Raw genomic sequence first — 17,508 nt, 5'->3', positions numbered from 1 at the left:
ACAGAAATCCCACCCGTCCCCACCCATTCCCGTGAGGACTCCCACCCGTCCCTGTGAGGAATCCCCTCTGTCCACACCTGTCCCCGTGAGGAATCCCCTCCGTTCCCGCCTGTCCCCGTGAGGAATCCTCTATGTCCCCGCCCATCCCCATAAACTTCAGAAATAGTTATTTCAGTTAATTATGCTACTGAATTAAAGGCTCTGGTAGAAACCCATTTAAAAATAAGCAAAAAGACTTTATTAATTTGGAAATATTAATTGGGAAGAATACATACTTTGTAAACGGGTTTCTACCAGAGCCTCTAATGTTTATAAATTTTTATCAACACAACTAATATACTACTTTATCATGAAGCAAAAAAAAAAAAAAAAAAAAAAGAATTTTTTTCCTACCTTTGTTGCTTGGTTTCTGCTTTCCTCATGTTCTCATTCAATTCCTTCCATCCACTGTCTCTCTTCTCTCTGCGTCTTCCATTTGCTCTGTTACTGTGCTTCTCACTTTCTCCCCCGTTCCAAATTGGTCTGGCACCCATCTTCCCTCCGCTCCCCCCATAGTCTGTCATCTCTGCCTTCTTCCCTGCCAGCGTCTTCTCCCCACTCTCTCTTCCCCATTTCCTTTCAGCATCATTCTGCCCCCTCTGTCTTCCACATGTGCTTTCAGTTTCCTTCTCCCCCCTCTGTCTTCCCCCATGTCCTTTCGGCGTCCTTCTCCCCCCTCTGTCTTTCCCCATGTCCTTTCAGCGTCCTTCTCCCCCCTCTGTCTTCCCCATGTTCTTTCAGCGTCCTTCTCCCCCCTCTGTCTTCCCCCATGTCCTTTCAGCGTCCTCCCCCCTCTGTCTTCCCCATGTCCTTTCAGCGTCCTTCTCCCCCCCTGTCTCTGTCTTCCCCATGTCCTTTCAGCGTCCTTCTCCCCCCCCTGTCTCTGTCTTCCCCATGTCCTTTCAGCGTCCTTCTCCCCCCCCTGTCTCTGTCTTCCCCATGTCCTTTCAGCGTCCTTCTCCCCCCTGTCTCTGTCTTCCCCATGTCCTTTCAGCGTCTTTCTCCCCCCCTTTCTTCCCCATGTCCTTTCAGCCTCCTTCTCCCCCCCTTTCTTCCCCATGTCCTTTCAGCGTCCTTCTCCCCCCTTTGTCTTCCCCATGTCCTTTCAGCGTCCTTCTCCCCCCCCTTTGTCTTCCCCATGTCCTTTCAGCGTCCTCCCCCCCCCCTTTGTCTTCCTCATGTCCTTTCAGCGTCCTTCTCCCCCCCCTTTGTCTTCCCCATGTCCTTTCAGCGTCCTTCTCCTCCCCTTTGTCTTCCCATGTCCTTTCAGCGTCCTTCTCCACCCCTTTGTCTTCCCCATGTCCTTTCAGCGTCCTTCTCCACCCCTTTGTCTTCCCCATGTCCTTTCAGCGTCCTTCTCCACCCCTTTGTCTTCCCCATGTCCTTTCAGCGTCCTTCTCCACCCCTTTGTCTTCCCCATGTCCTTTCAGCGTCCTTCTCCACCCCCTTTGTCTTCCCCATGTCCTTTCAGCGTCCTTCTCCACCCCTTTGTCTTCCCCATGTCCTTTCAGCGTCCTTCTCCACCCCTTTGTCTTCCCCATGTCCTTTCAGCGTCCTTCTCCACCCCTTTGTCTTCCCCATGTCCTTTCAGCGTCCTTCTTCCCCCTCAGTTTTACCCATTTCCCTTAAGTGTCTTTTCTTCTCCACTCCACCTTTCCTCCCTTTCTCCCTCCCTGCCCCTTACCTTTGTGGCACTTCCCCACCTGACCGACAACAAAACAGGCCCGGTCCAACAAACCTCCCTGCCCTGCTGGAGTATTGAAGCTGCTGTAAGAAGGTAATTTAGATTCGCGGCTACAGGGCAGGGAGGTTTGTCGGCCGGGCCTGTTGTCGGTCGGTCGGGGTAAGTGCCACAAAGGTAAGGGGACCTGACTGGCTGCACCCGGGGCGGACCGCCCCCCCCCTTTGGTACGCCACTGCCTTTTCCCTACCTGCCCTGCCGCACACAGCCGACCGGAAGTCTTCCTGATGTCAGCGCTTTGCTTAAGCCCTCCCTCCGACGTCAGCGCTGACATCGGGGAAGACTTCCGATGGCTATGTGTGCTGCAGCAGGGCAGGTAGGAAAGTCGGATGAGCCTCGCGGCATTGAACCCCGCGGGATCCCCGAGAGCACGAGGGGCGTCCCTACGGGATCTCCGCGACCCGAAGAGAGAACCCACGGGATCCCCGTCCCCATCCAGCTCTCTAATCCGGCACTAGTATCCCTACTTAAAGAAGGATATAACTCTGTTGGAGAGGGTGCAGAGGCGAGCCACGAAGCTAGTTAAGGGTATGGAGAATTTGAGCTACAAAGAACACCTTGGAAAACTGGGCTTGTTCACTCTGGGGAAGAGAAGACTGCGAGGCGATATGATGGAGACTTTTAAAATAATAAAAGGATTCGACAAAATAGAGCAAGAATCACCGTTATTCACGTTGTCAAATGTGACTCGGACAAGAGGTCATGGACTGAAATTGAAGGGCAACAGGCCCAGGACAAATGTCCGGAAGTTCTGTTTCACACGAGTGGTGGATGCTTGGAATGCTCTCCGGGAGGAGGTTGTGACGGAGACCACCATTGTGGGATTCAAGGGCAAGTTGGATGCACACCTTTTTGCAAATCACATTGAGGGGTACGGGTAAACAGAGTCTTTGTTAGGGAACACTTAGCTTAGCCTCCGCGTGTGTGGGTCGCCAGACTAGATGGACCTAAGGTCTGATTCAGTGAAGGCATTTCTTATGTTCTTATGTATGTTCTTATAAGCACTGACAAGTTAGATGCAAAGTGTTGATAAGGCTAAAATAGAATATGAAGAGAAACTTGCCACAGGGGCAAAATCTCACAAAAAAATCCTCTGATATTTGGAGCTTGCAAGCTTGTTCCACACATCCAATTGTTAGTGCTCTCTTCCAACAGCTATAATAGGGAAAAACAGCCCCTAAATTCACACTGGGTTTTGGATCAAGTCAACACTGAGCATATAGCCTTCCAGGCAGGTAAACTGAATGATTGGCTGGGTAACGTTATCATGCTCTCCTCTTCCTATCTAGGTTTTAGAAAATTAGTAAAAACGAAACTGTTCAACCGATTTGTCACCTAAGAATTTGTTGTTCATTATCTCTCATATTCTGTATACTGAATTAATTGCTTCTACACTGTAACTATGTCGCTGACTGTTCAGCTCTTCTTATTTGTACTTGCATTCAATGTACTTGTATTCATTAATTCTATATTGTAACTATATCGCTGACTGTCCAGCTCCTCTTATTGTAAACCGCCTCGAACTGCCATGGCTTTGGCGGTATATAAGAAATAAATTATTATTATTATTATCATATCATCCGAGACAAGGTGGTGCCTAAGGATCTGAGGGCTCATTCCACATGTACCCAAGCAACCTCTTGGGTAGATGCCAGGGTGGCTGTTAGGTTGTCCATATGTTCCTTTGTGAATCATTACAGGCTTGATGTCCTGTAAAAGTAGGAGATTGCCACAGGGCAGTCATTAGATGAAGCTTGACTTTCCACAAGACTTTCTCATACTTTTCATTGGCTTGGACTGGTTTAGTGGGACAATAAGGAAGATGAAATTTATTCATAGAAACATAGAAATAGACTGCAGATAAGGGCCACGGCCCATCTAGTCTGCCCACCCCAATGACCCTCCCCTACTTTTCTCTGTGAATAGATCCCACGTGTCTATCCCATTTGGCCTTAAAATCAGGCACGCTGCTGGCCTCAATAACCTTTAAGTGAAAAAGAATTTCCTGGTGTCCCCATGCAGTTTCCCGCCCCTGATTTTCCACGGATGCCCCCTTGTTGCCGCGGGACCCTTGAAAAAGAATATCTCTTCTTCCACCTCGATGCGGCCCGTGAGATACTTGAATGTCTCGGTCATGTCACCCCTCTCTCTGCGTTCCTCGAGTGAGTACAGCTGCAACTTATCCAGCTGTTCCTCGTACGGGAGATCCTTGAGTCCCGAAACCATCCGGGTGGCCATTCTCTGGACCGACTCCAGTCTCAGCACATCCTTACGGTAATGCGGCCTCCAGAATTGCACACAGTATTCCAGGTGGGGCCTCACCATGGATCTATACAGTGGCATAATGACTTCAGGCTTACGGCTGATGAAACTCTTGCGTATGCAACCTATGATTTGCCTTGCCTTGGATGAAGCTTGCTCCACTTGACTGGCAGTCTACATGTTCTCACTGACGATCACCCCTAAGTCTCGTTCTGCTTCAGTTCTTGTTAGGATCTCGCCATTAAGGGTGTAAGTCTTGCATGGATTTTGGCTTCCCAGGTGCATGACTTTGCATTTTTTGGCATTGAAGCTGAGTTGCCAGGACCTAGACCAGCACTCCAGTAGGAGTAGGTCGTGCATCATGTTGTCGGACATTGAATTTATGTCTGTTATGCTTTTGCCCACTACATTGCTTAGTTTGGCGTCATCGGCGAATAATGCTATTTTACCTCGCAGCCCTTCTGCCAAGTCTCTTATAAAGATGTTGAATAGGATCGGGCCCAGGACCGAGCCCTGCGGCACTCCACCGATTACCTCCGTCATTTCGGAGGGGGTGTCATTCACCACTACCCTCTGAAGCCTACCTCCAAGCCAGTTCCCAACCCATTTTGTCAATGTGTCACCCAATCCTACAGAACTCATCTTGCTCAGCGGTGTGGTACGCTATCGAATGCTTTACTGAAGTCCAGGTATACGATGTCCAGGGACTCCCCATCATCCAGCTTCCTCGTCACCCAGTCAAAGAAGCTAATCAGGTTGGATTGGCAGGCTCTCCCCTTAGTAAATCCATGTTGAAGGGGATCCCGTAGATTCTCCTTGTTCAGGATCGTATCCAATTGGCGTTTGATTAGAGTTTCCATTAGTTTGCACACTATTGATGTGAGACTCACTGGTCTGTAGTTTGCTGTCTCCATCTTGGAGCCTTTCTTGTGGAGTGGAATGACGTTAGCCGTCTTCCAGTCCAACGGGATGTTACCTGTACTAAGGGAGAGATTTAAGAGCGCGGATAGATATATTAGTGTCAGAAAAAGGAACACAAGCGGGATAGTACGCCTTAGAAGACCGGACGGAAGCAGATTCCGATAAAGACGAACTACTGAATGAATACTTCTGCTCAGTCTTCATCTGTGAGGCACCGGGACACGGTCCGCAGTTGAAGGCAACACAAAGCACAGAAGACCCGTTTCAGAATTTTGAGTTCACACCAGGTGAAGTTTACAGTGAACTGGCAAGATTCAAGGTGAACAAAGCCATGGGATCAGACAATTTGCACCCAAGAGTGCTTAGAGAATTGAGCGATGTCCTGGCGAAACCGTTGGCTGAGCTATTCAATCTCTCCCTAAGTAAGGGGAAAGTTCCCCTGGACTGGAAATTAGCTAATGTCGTTCCTCTACATGAAAAGGGTTGCAGGGAAGAGGCTGCGAATTATAGACCGGTGAGTTTCACATCAATAATGTGCAAACTCGTGGAAACACTAATTAAAAGCAAATTGGACACGATCTTGAATGAAGGGAATCTTCGGGATCCCAGTCAGCATGGATTCACCAAGGTCCTGCCAATCCAATTTCATCAGCTTCTTTGACTGGGTAACAAGAAAGTTGGACTTGGGAGAGTCTTTGGACGTCGTGTACCTGGACTTCAGTAAAGCTTTTGACAGTGTCCCACACCGCAGGCTGCTAAGCAAGATGGAATCGATGGGGTTAGGAGAGACACTAACTGCATGGGTCAATGATTGGCTGAGTGGCAGACTTCAGAGGGTGGTGGTTAATGGTACCCTCTCTAAAACATCGGAGGTGACCAGTGGAGTACCGCAGGGCTCGGTCCTGGGTCCACTCCTTTTCAACATATTCATAGGGGATCTGACTCAAGAGCTTCAAGGTAAAATAACACTATTCGCCGATGACGCCAAACTATGTAATATAGTAAGTGAATGCAGTTTACAGAATTATATGGCGCAGGACCTGCTTACATTGGAAAGTTGGTCCTCAACCTGGCAGCTAGGCTTCAATGCTAAGAAATGTAAGGTCATGCACCTCGGAAGCGGAAATCCATGTAGGACGTACTTCTTGAACGGAGAAACTTTAACTAGGACTTCAGCAGAACGAGATTTAGGAGTAATCATCAGTGCAGACATGAAAACTGCCAATCAAGTGGAGAAGGCTTCATCTAAGGCAAGGCAGATATTGGGTTGTATCAATAGAAGTTTCGTCAGCCGAAAGCCTGAAGTCATAATGCCGTTGTACAAGGCCATGGTGAGACCTCATCTGGAGTACTGTGTGCAGTTCTGGAGGCCACATTACAGTAAAGATGTGCGCAGAATTGAATCAGTTCAGCGGACGGCCACCAGGATGATCTCGGGGCTCAAGGGTCTCTTGTACGAAGAGAGACTGAACAAATTGCAGCTCTACACTCTCGAGGAACGTAGGGAGAGGGGAGACATGATCAAAACATTTAAGTACCTCACGGGACGTGTCGAAATGGAAGATGATATTTTCTTTCTCAAGGGACCCTCGGCCACAAGAGGGTACCCGCTCAAACTCAGGGGCGGAAAATTTCATGGCGACACCAGAAAGTATTTCTTCACAGAGAGAGTGGTTGATCATTGGAACAAGCTTCCAGTGCAGGTGATCGAGGCAGACAGCGTGCCAGACTTTAAGAATAAATGGGATACTCATGTGGGATCCCTACGAGGGTCAAGATAAGGAAATTGGGTCATTAGGGCATAGCAGGGGGTGGGTAAGCAGAGTGGGCAGACTTGATGGGCTGTAGCCCTTTTCTGCCGTCATCTTCTATGTTTCTATGTTAACTCCCTGAGCACCCTGGGGTGTAGGTTGTCAGGCCCCATTGCCTTGTTAACCTTAAGCTTTGACAGGTCGCAGTAGACACCGCTGGGTGTAAACTCGAAATTACTAAACCCTTGTCTGTAGCTGAGGGCCGAGTCCTGGCGCCTCGCGGGTGAAGACTGAGCAGAACTATTCATTTAACAGTTGGGGCTTTTTCCGAGTCCGCTTCTACATAGTCTCTGTCTGGTTTCCTAAGACGTACTATCCCACCTGAGTTCTTATTTCTGTCACTGATATACTTGAAGAAGGATTTATCTCCTTTCTGGATGTTCTTCGGTAGAGACTCCTCCATGCAGAATTTGGCCTCCCTAACTGCTGTTTTGACGGCTTTTGACTTGGCCAGATAGGTTTCCCTAGAGTCCTGTTTCCCTGATTGTTTGTAAGAGATGAATGCTTTTTTATTCTCTTTGATGAGATCCGAAATCTCCGCAGAGAACCACTGTGGCTTATTGTTCCTTCGCCGTTTACTTACTGATTTAACATATCTGTTAATTACGGTACTTTTCCTTGGGTCCATCTAGACTAGTCTAGGACCTGCCCTGGAAGCCTAAGGGGTTGAGTGCCAGTTTTTTTGTCTACTTTCTGGGTGTCTGAATATTAAGAGCTTTTCTTACAACAGCATAGGTTCTGTAGAGGTTACCTGGTGCTAAAAATGTAAAAGAGGAAAAGATAATGATTTAAAAAAAAAAAAAAAAAGCTAAGGCCCACAGCTTCTACCTGGAACCTGTCCTACTTTGGTATTAAAATACTGGAGAATTCCAGTCAACAGTGATTTCTTATATTGGTGATGCCACTATAAAACTTTAGTATCTCTACTTTTATTTGATGGTTGGGAAGAGACCCTTATCCACTGGGTCAGACTAATCTAATTGGACTCATGGGAAAGAAATTAACAGGTATGTTAATTAACAGGTAAATTTTACCTTCTCTGTTCATCATGAAAGTACAAAGAATGTACTCAAATAGTTTATTGATAGCCAGATAGTGGGGTACCGTATTTTTCGCTCTATAAGATGTACTTTTTTCCCCCCAAGAAGTGGGTGGAAATAAGGGTGTGTCTTATGGAGCGAATACCCAACCCCAACCATCCCCACCCCGTTACTTTATTTAGTTCCTCCGACGGTCCTGCCCTTCCCTCCAGCTGACTCCTGACAGCAGTTCAAACGACAGGCACTTTTCTGTATGTTCATTAACACGTCTAAATCGGATACACCTAAATTGTGAATAAGCTGCTTGATTTTTTTTTTTTTTTAAACGTGTTCCCAACTTTTTTTTGTCTAGTATTTAACTTATTTTTCACAGATGATTTGTGGGTGACAAAACTTTTAAGTTACAACCCCTCACCCACATCTAGTATACCTCCCCGTCCGCAACCCAACACATCTCCCTCATTCTCAAACTCTCTAATCCTGCGTCCTACCTTATACTTCAATTTATTTTCTAGGTCACCCGACTCTGTTCCTTCGGTTTTTTTCTTTTCTAGTACCCCGCCTCCTTTGACACCATTTCCTGTTTCCGACTTGGTGGATGTGGTCGAGGAGGTTCCTTGCGTCAGAGGGGGTGGGACTGTTCTGGAGGGCTTAAAGATAAACTTTAGTTTGAGAATGACTAGAGGTAGCGTACTATGGAGTTTCTTCCGCTTTGCTTCTCACCCTTAGAAGTGTTGATATGTTTGGGTGGCTTTGACCTTGTTCATGTTCCTGTGCTGGGGTCGTCTAGGAGTTCCCTGGAAAAGGGGCATGGGACGGGCCCATCCTTGGAAATCCCTATGGAGAAAGTGATATCTCTGTGTAAACTAGAGCCGCAGTTTCAGATTGTTCTTGCACTGTCCACTGAAGGCGAACCTGCAAAGGGTTTCTTACACTTTTGCCTTGCACTCAAGTTTTAGTGCTTCTCCCTTGCACCCTGAAATTGTTTTGTGTTTTTGTTTTTTTCTTTTTTTAACGGTCCCTTGTTTTTGTGTCCTTTCACACCTGTTACTCGGGTCTGACCTCTCCTGCCGATCAACACCCTGCCTGCCTGCTTGCCTCGGGGTGGGGGGCCCTGCCTGCCTGCCACTAGGCCTGCTTGCCTGCTTGTCTGTCACTAGGCTTGCCTGTCACTAGGCCACCAGGCCTACTTGCCTGCCTGTCTGTTACTAGACCTGCCTGTTTAGGCCACTAGGCCGGCCTGCCTTTCAGTAGGCCACTATGCCTGCTGACCTGCGTGCCCTGTCCTGGCCTACCACTAGACCACCAGAGGGAGGACAGGGTGCAGAGCCTGGCAAGGAGTGTGGGATTGGGTGCAGAGCCTGGCAGGGAGCATTTGGTTCAGAAAAGATTTTTTTTTTTTTTTCTTGTTTTCCTCCTCTAATCTAGGGTGCGTCTGTTTTATGGCCAGGTGCGTCTTATGGAGCAAAAAATACAGTAAATACTGGCAAATAGTGAAGTGATTGCTACTAAGCTTGCACTGTTTTATCTTAGAGATAATAAACCAGAGGTAGGGAACTCCGGTCCTCGAGAGCCGTATTCCAGTCGGGTTTTCAGGATTTCCCCAATGAATATGCATTGAAAGCAGTGCATGCAAATAGATCTCATACATATTCATTGGGGAAATCCTGAAAACCCGACTGGAATACGGCTCTCGAGTACTGGAGTTCCCTACTACCCCTGTAATAAACTGTCTATACTAACAAGTTCAGTCAGAATGAAAAAAAGATCATAACCCATAAAGAATGACTGCAGACTATAGGTGACCTGCGGTTATTAAAATTAATTTTTGTATTAATGATCACTTTCCATAATCATATTTTAAAAATTGGAGCTTAAATCTAAATGGTCAGTGTAAAATACTACACTTCAAAACTTTGGATGAATTATACCATCAAACTCTTTAACCAATGCAGGAAAGACACATTTTATTAAAAGATTACAAATTGCTACGGGGGAAAATGGAGTTAACAATCCAAACACTGAAAACATAAGACTTGTCATACTGGGACAGACCAGACGCAAGCTCAATATCCTGTTTCCAACAGTGCATCCAGGTCCCTAAGCATCTAGCTAGATCCCAAGTAGCAAGACAGATTCTATGCTGTTTATGCTAGGAAGAAACAGTGGATTTCCCCAACCCATCTCAATAAATAAGAACATAAGAATTGCCATAATGGGACAGAACAAAGGTCCATCAAGGCCAGTTCTGTCTTTCCAAGAGTAAAATATATTAAGTGAGGGCAGTATTTTTTCCTGACTTTCAAGTTCATGGTTTGTAACTTGATTGCTTGTGTATTTTTTTCTAGTTGAATATATTGTGGAATATGACTATGAGGCAGTTCATGAAGATGAGCTGTCGATTAAAATTGGTGAAATCATCAAGAATGTCAAGAAACTTGAAGAAGAAGGATGGTTAGAAGGAGAAGTAAATGGAAAAAGGGGCATGTTTCCTGACAACTTTGTTAAGGCAAGTACTTCATATTGACTGAAATGAGCAATAACCATTTGTGTTTAGTTTTCTCTAAATATTTTTCTCTTTTTTAAATTAATAAAATATAAATATTTTATAAGAAATCCCACAATACCTTCTGTAGGTAACTACTCAGCAGATAGTTTTATATGCAGGGGTAGAAATATATTTAGAAAACTCAAGATGGCGATCAAAAATTTATCCCAGGACAAGCAGACAGTATATTCTCACAAATAGGTGACATCATCCTTGGAGCACTGGTACGGAGAGAGGCGGGAGCCAGATGCTCAAGGCCTAGTCCGGGAAGAGGCAAGATCTTCCTACACTGGCACCTCCTGTGAGTTGGTGCTGCGTGCCAGTGCCACATTGGGGGGTAAGCCTTCAGTTTGGGCGGGCGGGGGATGCTGGTTTGCGGGGGAAGGGTGGGCGAGCGTGCATTCGTGAGGGGGCGATACCAGTTTGTGGTGGGACTTGCAAATCAAGTCAATGCTCGGTTTGCGAGTCACGATTTGCAAGAATGTTTTGCTCGTCTTGCAAAACACTCGCAAACCGCGGTACTCGTAAACCGAGGTTTGACTGTATATTGATTTAGAGTCTATGTGTTGTTTGTGTTAGTAAAACGTTACACTGTGGGTTTCTGCATTGCGTGTGAATGTATTTTTGCTATAGGTAATTTTATTTCTTGCCCGCTATGGCCTCTAGCGTACCAGAGGTAGTGAAGGTTTGTGTGGTGTGACTAACTAGGAACATTTTCTTGGTTACAAATAGGGGTACTTGCAGACATCACCTCCTTATCTAATATAAACCTCGATAACTGTGCAGATTCAAAAAAAGTATATTTAGCTCCCCTAAAATTAACTAAACATTTACAGGGGTATCTCAGCATAAACGTAGCTCCAATTTTTAACACCTGTGGTCTCAAGAGCAAAAACTGTTTCCCTTTTTTTTTTTTTTTTTGAGTTATCCTAGAAACATCTAGATACATTCTTATTTTTTGATTCAAAAAACAAAGCATCTTTATATTTATATTTAAAAAACAACTTCAGAAGCCATTCTCTATCTGAATCTAATGCTAGTTGAGCAAAAAGTGTGGCAACCGTTAATTCTTCCGATTCTGACTTCTCTAATAGGTTTGTTAAGTCCAACACATCTATTACTGGTTCTTGCTTGTCCTCCGGAGTCTTCTTCTTTCCCAAGGAAATATAGTAAATTTTTGAAATTGGTAGAAAAGAACTCTGTGGGACTTTTAGAATCTCCGAAAGAAACCGTTTAAACATATCAAGAGATGTAGTGGATATTAACTTAGGAAAATTAATCAATCTCAAATTTTGTCTCCGTACTAAGTTTTCAAGAACCTCCATCTTGAAATTGATATTATCATTATCCCTCATAAGGAGCTGATTTTGTGTTCCCAATATTTCCAATTTTTTTTCCTGCTCAAGTGATTTTTTCTCAGTATTCACCATTACTTCCAATTTTCTTTCATGTTCTAGTGATTTTTCCTCCAATTTGCCCACTTTTTTTTGTAATTTTAAAGTCTCAGAAAGTATCCCTGCACAATGAGTAGACAGAGTTTGCAATTGGTTTCCCAGGGAAATCTGTAATGTTGAGATTGCCTCCCAAATAGAGTTTAAATCCACCACTGAAGGTTTTTCTAGAGGAGCTAGGAAACATTTAATGTTCAAATCTTTAAGCTGCTCAGTACCTGTTTGGAAGTGTAAAGGTAATGGTGATTCTTGCCTTCCTCCATTTTCCCCAAGACTTCCTGTGTTGGAAAGGCAGTAGACAATCTCCGGGCTGCCAGTTCTTCATTTTCCTCCTCCTCAAAGTTCCCGAAAGTTACCGCCACACTCTCCTTGCCCTGCAAACCCAGTCGAGGGAATGGCTGTGCTGGCCTGTCTCGTTCCTCCGGAGAGAAGCTGGTTGCCTCAAAATAGGTGGAAGGGTTCTCCAAAATGCCCCCACCTCACGCCAAGGACTCTCTCTCCAGTTCTCTTTGGGCCCGACGTTCGATGAACGCATCCATGGGGCCAGGCAATTGCTGTGACTCGGGTTCGACAGGAAAAACCCGGGTCTTGGACTTGCGCTTCACCATTTTAGGAAAATGGGCTCGGGAGTGTTCAACCCAACAACTTCAGTCGGCCATCTTTAGTAAGCTCCTCCCCCTGAGGGCATTCAGTGCCTTCAATCTTCAGTGCACGGAGTCTAGTCTCAGGAGGAAACTCAGTGCTCGCTTAAACTTCTGGGGTTGTGGACAATCAGGTTACAATCAGGCTAGCGCTTCAGGCGTTTCAGGCCATGCTTCAGGGTTGGCCAATGAAGGTCTTTTTAGGACAGTGTCACGGTGGTGGCATTTCTCAACAGCCAGAGAGCTACATGAAGTCCTCGGTTGTCGAGCAAGTCAATAGTCCTGCTTCGGTAAACGGTAGTTCATCTTCTATTGGCGGCTCACTTTCAGGACAGGAGAAGTGTTTAGACAGACTTATTCAGCAAAAATCTTATACATCCCGGAAATTGGGAACTGTCAGCTCAGTTCTTTCAGCTCATTGTGTAGAGGTGAGATCCTAGACTTAGACTTCATGGTCTAGTTTCAAAAATGCAAGTTTCCTCTATTCTTCAGCAGACACAGGTAGTAGGAGTCAGAGGGAGTAGATGCGTTTGCTCTTTACTGGCCTCTGGGTCGTCTTCTTTAAGTGTTTTCCCTTGGCCGATGATTGGATGTGTGTTGCATCTCAAAGCTCGCTTTCACGGCGTGGTGATTCTGGTAGCTCCTGTTGCCATGCCATCCATGGTGTACGATTCTGAGGAGTAGGTCGGAGGGGGGGGTGAGAGGGCAAGCCACTGTGATTCCCGGTACCTCTGGCATTTCTCATCCAGGGGCTGATCAACATAGAACTTTCTCCCACTCTTCTCCAGGTAACTCAGACATCTACATTTGCGGCTTATGCTTGCATCTGTCCTGTCTTCCTGCTTTTCACCAGGAGGGGTGGCTAAGGCCCTAGCGTTTACTTCACTTCAACTTCAAGTGGCAACCATTGATTGTTTCAGGGGCCAAGTGTCTAATTTTTTGCTAGATTCTCAGTCTGCAGTAGTTTGGTTCCTGAAAGGATTACAGCATATTTGTCCATCTGTTAAGAAATCCTTTTCGGACTTGAGTCTTAAGAGTTCTTCACAGTTTACAGAAGGCTCCGTTTGAACCTTTCTCTAATGAGGCTCTAAAGGATGTCTGGTTGAAGAATGGTTTCTTGGAGACATGCCTTCAGCTCGACGGTTTTCTGAGTTGCAGGCTTTGTCCTGCAGGGATTCTTTTTTCTGAATTACAAATTATCCCAGTACAAGCAGGCAGCATATTCTCACATGCAGGTGACGTCAGCCACGGAGCCCAGTTGCAGACAGCTTCGCAAGCAGACTTGCTTGTAGAACTTCAGGAAGTTCGCTAGTGCCTTCCCTCCCAGCTTAGGGCGCGTCTCTCCTCAGTTCTCAGTTTTCCGCAGAGCCGAGAAGTCCTATTTCGACGCTCTATGCTAGACTCAGTTCTACTTTGTGCCTTCTCTCACCACGGCTCGTGTTTTATTTCTTTTCAGGGTCGCTGTGTATTTCTTGCGCGTTTCATTAAAAAAAAACCAAACAACCAACTTATTTCATTTTTTCTTTCAGTCACGGCAGGGCCTGCCTCGCGGCCTAAAGCCGGCAGGTTTCGACTTAGCTGTGGCTATCTTCCTGTTTATGTCCCGGCCAGTTGCAGGCTTCAAGAAGTGTAGCCGTTGCCAGCGTGCAATCTCCCTCACTGACCCATATCGGTGGTGTATGCAGTGTTTGAGACCTGCCCATTATCTGGAGTTGTGTGCCCGCTGTGCTACCCTTCAATCATGAACCCTTCCTTCTGGATCCTTCTCCTCCTACTCTGCTCACCTCTCTATACCTCCCTCTGTCTGAAACCTCCCTCTCCCAACCTACTCGACCCCGCTCACTCCAATAACATCTGCCCTGGACTCAAAATCCCCACACTGATTCGCACCAGAATTCCCCCTCTCAAGAAAAACCCTCGAAAAGTCAACCAAGATTATCTAAAACCCCTGCCCCCTGCCAATCTTCCCAACACTGCCTCAGACTCTCTCACCCCAGTCCCGACACTTTATTGCAATGCCAGATCCGTGTGCAATAAGACCCAAATCTTGAAAGACCTTCTAGACGAGCTCGACCCTGGATTCCTATGCATCACTGAATCATGGATCGCCAAAGACGATCTATTCACACAAAACGAACTCCTCCCCCACGGTTACCAAGGCCTCTTCTCCCCCAGACCCAATCGAAAAGGAGGTGGTCTAGCACTCCTCTACAAATATTTCTTTGACGTCCAGCTCCTTGAGACGGGCACTCACGCTTCCCTAGAATATTTGCTTGCCTCAGTCAATGACGAACTCCGCACCCACCCATTGGGCATCCTGTTACTATACCGCCCACCCACCCCTTGGACCAAATCCTCCAATCTCGTCTTTGAGACCATAACAAATGCCTTCCTTAAATTTCAAAGACTTCTGATCGTTGGTGATATTAATCTCCACCTTGACGACACCAACAGCAAGGACACGACTGAATTCAACAACTTCCTTACCTCTCTAGGCTTCCCCTCACCCACCCCATCTCCAACCCACGAAAAAGGGCACACTCTAGACCTCACCACTTTCCTTGATCTTACCGCCTTCAAAACTTCAACCGACGACACTCGCTGGGAACAAGTCCCTTGGTCCGATCACTTCTTAGGGACTACCTGCCTCCCCATCTTCATGTCCCATCTTGACTCCCCACCCCACCCCTCTCATTCCATAACCTTTCGCAAAAAAACCTCGAGCAATCTATTCTGGTCCAAATTCCTCAACCAACTCTCCTCCAACCCTAGACCTACAGACCCCGAATCCCATTGGCGCAACTGGACCGCCCTCTCCGAGTCCACCTACCACTCCCTTGCTCCAATATCCACTAAAACCATCTCCTACCCCCGAAAGGCCCCCTGGTACTTACCTCTTCACAGAGAACTGAAACAGAAATGTCGCGCTCTAGAGCGCAAATGGAAAAAATCTAAATCCCCCTCTGATAGACATACCTGGAGGGTCAATATTAAACTTTACAAGTCTACACTAAAAAAAGCCAGGAAGAACTTCTTCGGAGACAAGATCTCTAGATCCAACAATCAGATCAGTGCGCTGTTCAACATCTGGCGCTCCCTAACTACAAAAAAAGACCCATCCGTGCTCTCACCGTCTCTATCAGCCGATGCCCTCGCAAATTTCTTTAATGAAAAGGTTACCACCCTAAGATCCTCCTTCCCACCCACAGTCTCCTACAATTCCCTGACCTCTACTGACCTCAACCCTATCTTACCTATATCCACCCCCATTCCCGCCGACAGATCTTGGACCGTCTTCAAGCCTGTTTCCGAATCGCAAGTCTCCAAACTCTGCCTCAAACTAAAAACCTGCAAGTGCACTCTGGATCCTTTCCCCTCCTATCTATTCGAGAATATCCCTACACAGGCCATCGCTTCCCTCACCGAACTCATAAACTCTGCCCTAACATCGGGCCTTTTTTCCCCCAACATGGGACACATTTCATTGACTCCTCTACTGAAAAAGGCCGAACTTGACCCCTCCATGCCATCAAACTACCGCCCTATAGCAAATATCCCTCTCCTAACCAAGTTATTAGAATCCATCATAACCACCCAACTCTCATCCTACCTAGAAAGATTCTCTATTCTCCTACCCCACCAATTCGGCTTCAGACCCAACTTTAGCACCGAATCCCTCTTGGCCTCACTAATCTCTAAGGTGCAACATCTCCATTCTCGCAACAAATTTGCTGTTCTCCTACAATTCGACCTCTCTGCAGCCTTCGATGTCGTCCACCACGACATCCTAATCTTCCAACTCTCCGAAATAGGCATAAGCTCCACAGTCCTAGATTGGTTCTCGAAATTCTTCCGCTTCCGCTCCTACACCGTTAACACAAACGGTACCTCTTCCCCCCCCTGGAAGCCGAAATGTGGAGTCCCGCAAGGCTCACCCCTCTCCCCTATCCTTTTCAACATCTACATGTTCTCTTTGAAACTCCTCCATCTATCCCCCCTAGAAACTCTCTACTCCTACGCTGATGACATCCTCATCCTCCTCGAGACCGACTCGAACCTCTCTAACCTTGCTGATAACATATCCACATGTATAACGAATCTCCAATCCTGGGCCCAATTTGTACAAATGAAACTGAATGAGTCCAAAACAAAACTACTTTGGCTCGGCCCAATTTTAGATCATTTACCCACCTCCATCCCACTACCATCCGGCCCCACTCTTCAGCTTGAGTTTTCAAGCAAAGTCCTAGGCATCGTCATAGACTCTTCTCTCTCCTTCAATGATCACCTCAACTCCTTGGTAAAAAAATGCTTCTTTAGCCTTCATATGCTGAGGAGAGTGAGATCCTGCTTTCATCATTCTCACTTCGCCGTCCTCGTTCAATCTATCATCCTCTCTAGACTGGACTACTGTAACTCCATCTACATAAGCCTAACTAAGAAAAACCTCCATAGACTTCAGCTAATTCAGAACGCCGCGGCCAAGCTTATTTTCGCAAAAGGCAAGTTCGATCACGTCTCCCCACTCCTCTCCAAGCTTCACTGGCTCCCAGTATACTCCAAAGTCCTCTATAAATGTGCCTGCTTAGCCTTCAAGATCCTACATGGCGTCCTCCCTCCCGTTATCCCACTCTTTTGGAACTCCTCAAACCCACACCCCACTAGACCCTCACAAAAACTGAAACTGTCTTTCCCCTCTATAAAAGGTATATACCGCGCAGGAAAACTTGGAACATCCCTCCCCTTTAGAACCACAGAACTCTGGAACAACCTCTCACCCCCGCTCAGAAATTCAAGCTCCTTCCAATCCTTCCGCAAACACTTGAAAACTTGGCTCTTTTCAAAAATCTAATTACCTCCCGTTCTCTAGCATCCGGTCCCTCTCTATCTTCTTAGTCCCTCTCCTTTATCCCTTCATTGTAGTTCCTTTCCTCTTAACTTCTGTAAACCGTGCCGAGCTCTGCGCTTGCGGAGATGGCGCGGTATACAAACCTAAGATTTAGTTTAGTTTAGTTTAGTTTGTGCCCACAAGCTTCGTCAAGTTCAGGTGGAAA

The 17,508-nt window shown here is 46.4% G+C and overlaps 1 protein-coding gene across 3 annotated transcripts in view; it reads left to right on the top strand.

The window, feature by feature from the left end:
* The window catches only part of CD2AP (CD2 associated protein), a 372,249-nt gene that overhangs the window by 32,016 nt on the left and 322,725 nt on the right, over positions 1–17,508 (top strand). For all 3 annotated transcript variants that reach the window (XM_033938468.1, XM_033938469.1, XM_033938467.1), the window contains exon 2: positions 10,163–10,323. In XM_033938468.1, the coding sequence (XP_033794359.1) occupies positions 10,163–10,323 (161 nt within the window). The remainder of the gene's footprint in view (positions 1–10,162; positions 10,324–17,508) is intronic.

This window comes from Geotrypetes seraphini, chromosome 3 (assembly GCF_902459505.1).
Source record: "Geotrypetes seraphini chromosome 3, aGeoSer1.1, whole genome shotgun sequence".
NCBI lineage: Eukaryota > Metazoa > Chordata > Amphibia > Gymnophiona > Dermophiidae > Geotrypetes > Geotrypetes seraphini.
This window is presented reverse-complemented; position numbering and strand designations above follow the sequence as displayed.